The sequence below is a fragment of the Sinocyclocheilus rhinocerous genome, unplaced genomic scaffold (assembly GCF_001515625.1).
Source record: "Sinocyclocheilus rhinocerous isolate Xijiao unplaced genomic scaffold, SAMN03320098_v1.1 scaffold3454, whole genome shotgun sequence".
NCBI lineage: Eukaryota > Metazoa > Chordata > Actinopteri > Cypriniformes > Cyprinidae > Sinocyclocheilus > Sinocyclocheilus rhinocerous.
This window is the reverse complement of record NW_015632749.1, coordinates 1-6221: the sequence shown is the minus strand read 5'-3', so window position 1 is coordinate 6221 and position 6221 is coordinate 1. Positions and strand designations below refer to the sequence as shown.

Here is a 6221-nt window from a genome sequence, read left to right as displayed (position 1 = left end):
TATATGTGACCCTGGAGCACAAAACCAGTCTTAAGTCGCTGGGGTATATTTGTAGCGATAGCCAAAAAACATTGTATGGGTCAAAATTATTGATTTTTCTTTTATGCCAAAAATCATAAGGATATTAAGTAAAGATCATGTTCCATGAAGATATTTTGTAAATTTCCTACTGTAAATATATCAAAACTTGATTAGTATTAGATTTACGCATTTTTTGCACCCTTAGATTCCAGATTTTCAAATAGTTGTATATCGGCCAAATATTGTCCTATCATTAGCTTTCAGATGATGTATAAATCTCAATTTCAAAAAAATGTACCCTTATGACTGGTTTTGTGCTCCAGGGTCACAAATCTGGGCGTTTCAGAAGGGTAGAACGCAATCATTCATATTTTAACCGCAGAGTTGTAGAGTAACGTCCTATGGGTAAATATCAAGAACATTTTGATTCTCTATTTCATGACCCTTTTAATTATTTTCCTCAAGAGCTCATCACTCAAAACTGCGTAATTGTATTGTACCTTCAGCGATGGTGGCGGTTGAACGTGGCCCTCTCGTCTCCTGAGGTCGAGCTCCAGTCGGCTGGAGACATGAGAGAGTGACATATGGTCTAGAGTCCAGAAGTGTTGGAATTCAAGAGCAAGATACCTCTAACTGTGTGTGTGTACGATCATCCCTGCAGGTCCAATCAGGAGATCCAGACGTACGCCATTGCCCTCATCAACGCCCTGTTCCTCAAAACCCCAGAGGACAGACGCCAGGTGCACACAGACACAAACCAACTCACTGCTGCTTGAAAGGTCCAATCACATCAGGAATGACACAAACCTGAGCGATGTGTTCCCAGACCATCATTCACAAGTGTAACAGATCTATTAACATGTAAAAGTAACATAGATTTGTAGCATTCAGTGAGTCTGTTTATAATAGTCAGACATTTCAAACAGCAAAAAACAGAAGTGTAGGAAACTGTCACACAAAGAAAAAGCAAAACCAAAGTATAGTTACTTATTCTTTTGTATACAACAGTCCTCATATCTTATTGGTCAAGCAGCATTTAATTAGTCCTGATATTACAGTCAATATTTGTTCAAAAATTGAGGTCCATTCAGGAATGAAACAATGTGACTTTCATCAATCAATGTGTTGGATGCTCTCAAAACTCAATAGTCTGTTGTGTATTTGTTGCCGTGGTTCTGTCTGTGCTGTGTGTTTGTGGTGATAGTCTGGCTCAGACATTCACAGACCAGCTGATGTGTGTGATCTGTGTGTGTGTTCATGGCAGGAGATGGCGAGTACACTGGCTCAAAAACACCTCCGTGGCATCATACTCAATGTAAGTGTAAATCCATACGTAATGCCATCAGATTGCATTTGTTACTGGTATCCTATTACTTGCTAAACACTTTCAGACAGAGTTGCTAAATGTTTCTGCTAATGAGGAACTGCAGATTCAGAGCACACAGATCCAGAAGTGATGGTGTAAATCAGCAGTGGAAAGTTCTGATCTACTGACAATGAGCAAATTAAAGAACACGGACTCAGATCATTTCCATAATGACCAACACAATCTACCAAGAGCAGCACTAATTAGCTTAAGGTCGCAACTGAGCAGAGCAGATTATAATCAAGTGCAGGTGACTGACTAACAATACTGGTGCAGAATAGGTCAAGACATGCTTTTCTGGGTGTTAAATAATGACACAAATACCAGTAAATTGACCAGCGCAAACCTTAGTAAATCACCTTGCATGATTCATTTAAATGCTCTCCTCCTGTAAATGTTATGTGTGATGCGGAAACTCCTGCAAGTGCATACGCAGTAAGGTCAGCAGCAAAAAGTATGGCCACAGCTTTTCATGGCTAATGTTTCACTGCATGTTTTTTAGTAAATCGTGACAGTTCCCCCCCCCCATCAATTCTCAATGAGCATCTTTTGATGGAATACAGATCAGATCTGTCTTCTCCACAGAACGTATGCCCAGTAGTGTGTGTATAGAAACATCAGTTTATAGTTCTTCAGGAGCAGTGTGATAATGAGAGTGTTGTTTTAGGAAAAAACCCTGCGAGTAACAGCATTGATGGTATGTCCTTTTAAACTTGCCTTCTAGCACATCATCCGAGGGAATCGACCGGTCAAAGCTGAAATGGCACATCAGCTGTACGTGCTTCAGGTTTTGACCTTCAACCTTCTGGAGGAACGCATGATGACCAAAATGGACCCAAATGACCAGGCAAGTGATTGACAATTGCTTTAAGTCTGAAAATGTTTGACTTGACATTTAGAGAGGGAACAGACTGTATGGTTCAAGTGAATAAATGTATTTTTGACCGTTTAATTAATGCAGAGCAGAAGTGTTAAGTATTTGCCGAGTGAAACATAAATAGATTTTTTTTTTTTTTGCATGGAGTCAATGCAGCCGGCCACATAAAACAAAGATAAAACAAAGACATTTAAGGTTTAAGTAGACTAGTCTGGGAGAGTTGGACTCTGTCAGTGGTAAGATTTACACTGTCAAGGGACAACAAACATTGAACTTTATATGCAAACCTGCAATAATTAGGAAGTATAACTGTCCCCAGACTTTATGTAAACCTTGAAAATGTGTAATATACAGAGCCGTGCACATGACATGCAGGAAGAAGGTATTAACATATATGTTTAATTTATTAATAATTAATGAACACATGGGAATGTTTTAGTTAGATTGTGGCAATGAATTAAAAAAAGACATGCTCACATTTTATCTGCAACAATTTATTAAAAAGTGCTTAACGATTTCTTAATTCATACACATGATTTTTTTTCTGAATGTCATGTGCAGATCTCTGTAGTATGCTAGAAGCCGCTGAAGACGCAGTGGATTTTGTTTGTTTCTGAAGGGAATGCTCCCCTGATCTGCCTAAATGCTTCTATGTTCGCGCGAATCATTCATGATCCAGCCTCATCTACAGAAGGAGTATAATGTTTTGTAATGAATCTTTGCAAATCGCCTTTCCTAATAATGTGCTAATTAGCAAGTTTCACGATGAATGCGGCTAAAGTAAACAGTCTCTCTGAGAGCAGCTCGGAAGAGAGGGGCGGGGTCAGCAGAGCTCATTAACATTTAAAGGGAAATGCTACAAAAATGGCTTGATCTGAAAAGAGCTGTTTTTGACAGGGTAAAAAAAGGTGTTTTTACACTACCATTGAGAAATTTTAACCAAACTATGTTACAGACTTTTCATTAAGACCCTAAAGAATCATATCAACTTGTGGAAAATAGGCATCATATGACCCCTTTAATGCAGTGAAAAAGGAAGTTGATGTAACTCAGGAATGCAGTGTCCAATCTGCCCGGAACCTAACATGTTTGATGAGAGTCCTGGCCTGAACCACATCTACATGCCAAGATTCAGTTATAGTCATAGCGCCACCTACTGTCAATAGGAAGTCACATGTTTGATACTGTGATGCACTATTAGCAACACAGTATAATATGCCATTGTGTGGTAAATGCAGGGTTTCCGCGGGTCTTAAAAAAGTCTTAAATTTATCTATTTATTTAAATTTATTTACAATTAATTTATTTATTTAAATTAATCTAATAATTTAAATTTATTTAATCTAAATTTTGTATTCAAAAAGTTTTAAATTGTACAAGAAAGTCTTAATTATGATTTCAAGAGGTCTTAAAGGAGTGGTTTATTGCGATTTCACTTTTTTAAGGTTAGTTAGTGTGTAATGTTGCTGTTTGAGCATAAACAATATCTGCAAAGTTACGAAGTTGAAAGTGCAATGCAAACGGAGATATCGTCTTTTAAATTCTGGCAGTTTAATGCCTACAAAAACGGCTCGTAGGGACTACAACAAGTTACTTCCCAGGTTCGTGACATCACAAACCCAGATAAACCCCGCCCTCGGGAAAAAACTGTTACAATTATACACTTATTTTCATATAGCTATGAGAAGCGTTAAACATGGACGGGTGTGCAGTTGCCGTACTGTATTAAAGCTTTAATCTGGATAAAACCGTATATTAAAAGCTAACATAAGCAGTAGCATTTACAAATAACAGCGTATCTAAAAGTATGAGACAACAACAAACAAAAAACATAGGCCTACCATTAAAAGCCGTGCTTGCACAGGTTCTGCACGATCCTCTTCAATAATATCCTCTGCTTCTCAATCGGGCTCAAACTGATAATCGTTATTAACGACGCTGTTGTTTACAATACAACAGGAGCACATGCCGCCGAGGTGAGGGGCGGGACGTTTAGACGCACACTAGAGGCGGTTTAGCCAATCACAACACACTGGGCTAGCTAACCAATCAGAGCCCATCGCCTATTTCTGAGGGAGGGACTTCATAAAAGAAGGAAATGATTAGCGAGTTTCTCAAAGAAAGGGACAGAGCGGTAAATTATGTGAAAAGGTAAATTATGTGAAAAATAATGCATTTTTAAAAAAACTAAGCATTAACACATGTTAGACTGCACCCCATAAGCACAATCAAACCAGTGAACAAAAACCAGTGAACCACCCCTTTAAATTTGGGGACGGAAAGACCAGAATTGCGATATGGCTGGATGTGACGATTAAACTTCAAAAGGCTATGATTTCATGAAATGAACATGAACGGTGCATGTTCAAAGTCCGGTGCTGTGCTGCTTTGTGTACAGCAGTTACCGGGGAAACAGTTATATTTCTACCAAACGTGCCACCTGCTGGCAGAGAATGAACATTTTCAATAAGCCCGATGTTTTGTTTAGAGTTCAGACCATGAGTATATCGCGAAAAGCAAACACAAAACACACCTACAGAGTGCGCGCATACATTACATGATGAAGTCTAGTAGGTTAGACTAGTGCGTATTTATAGTGCGTTCTTTCACTGCATGAATCAGTCTATTAAGTATAATTATAATTAAAATATAATTCAAGATATGGGGCAGAAAATGTATCTATTTTGCCGGTTTTTTTTCTCCAAAAGTCAGCATGATTACAAATGTGATATTGATTTTATACAACAGTTCAATAAACAAGAAGTTAATATTGAGAGACTTACGTTTTAGACGCCATATTTCCTCTGTTTCTCAAACAAAAATCATTCCAAATACAGCCACAACACTGTTTTGCGTCACTAAGCAACATGACAGTGTTTTGTTCCTGATGAACAACCGTTTAAATGATTCAGTTCAATCGCAGTGACTCACTTAACAGTGACTTGCTGCCACCTACTGGCGGTTTTAATTTCACATTTAAGGTACCTTTTAACTTTTTCAATAATTACAAATATCAGTTTTTAATATTTTATGTTTAAAATATCAAAATATTATTTATGCATTTGTAACTTCAGGTTAAAGTATCCCATGTCCCTCAGAGCTGCATTAAACAGTGTGTAAATGCATCTAAATGACACTTCTAATGCAGCTTCTGTGTTTCCTCTGCATTGCAAAGATCAATTTTGTTGATGCTGATTTCATTTGCTTGGTAGCAGCCCAAATGCAAGAATTTAACTCAAAAGATGGTGCACACTTTTAGAAAAAATGGCTTAAAGATAAAAATGCCGATAAAACTAGTTGGAAATAATTAATTTGTATCACTGCTGTGAACTGACCACACAGAATATGAAGAATATCAAAAAATTCAGGAGTCAGCTGTCAGCACAATTAGAGATAAGATATCAGCACAATAACACTCTATAGCAAAATATTGTCTTATTATCGTTATCGATAAAATCCCAGAAAATTATCGAGATATCATTTTTTGTCAATATCGCACACCCCTAATTTGTTATTTAATTGATATAATAATTTATTGATAATAATTTTTTTAATTAATATAATAACTAATACTTTTGACTCATCTGTTTTCTTAAAAATGGTTTAAATGCTGAAATGTAAAGTTTATAATTTTATAAAACTTTTTGTTTTTGTGAAAACTTGTATCTGAACTTTAAGTTATGCTTTTTACAGTAATTTTACAGTTTAATATGGTACTATAGACATTGCCCTAGCCCGCTCATATGGTATTAATTTTATTTGTGCAGGTCTTAAAAGGGTCTTAAAAAGGTCTTAAATTTGAGCTTAAAAATCCTACAGAAACCCTGTAAATGCCATGCTATTAATGCCATCAAACAGGAAGTTGTTGTAACTAGGGCTGTCGCGGTGAGGGAATTTACCTGGCTGTAATTTTGAGTGGCTCAATAGCACGATAAGCGGTATTATCGCCATATATAT

General features: G+C 37.0%; 1 protein-coding gene across 1 annotated transcript in view; it reads left to right on the top strand.

The window, feature by feature from the left end:
• The window catches only part of LOC107743054 (engulfment and cell motility protein 2-like), an 18478-nt gene extending 16232 nt beyond the window's left edge, over positions 1-2246 (top strand). Inside the window, exons 9-11 of the mRNA XM_016556159.1 lie at positions 683-761; positions 1286-1336; positions 2112-2246. Of these exons, the coding sequence (XP_016411645.1) occupies positions 683-761; positions 1286-1336; positions 2112-2246 (265 nt within the window). The remainder of the gene's footprint in view (positions 1-682; positions 762-1285; positions 1337-2111) is intronic.
• Positions 2247-6221: the final 3975 nt, after the last annotated feature.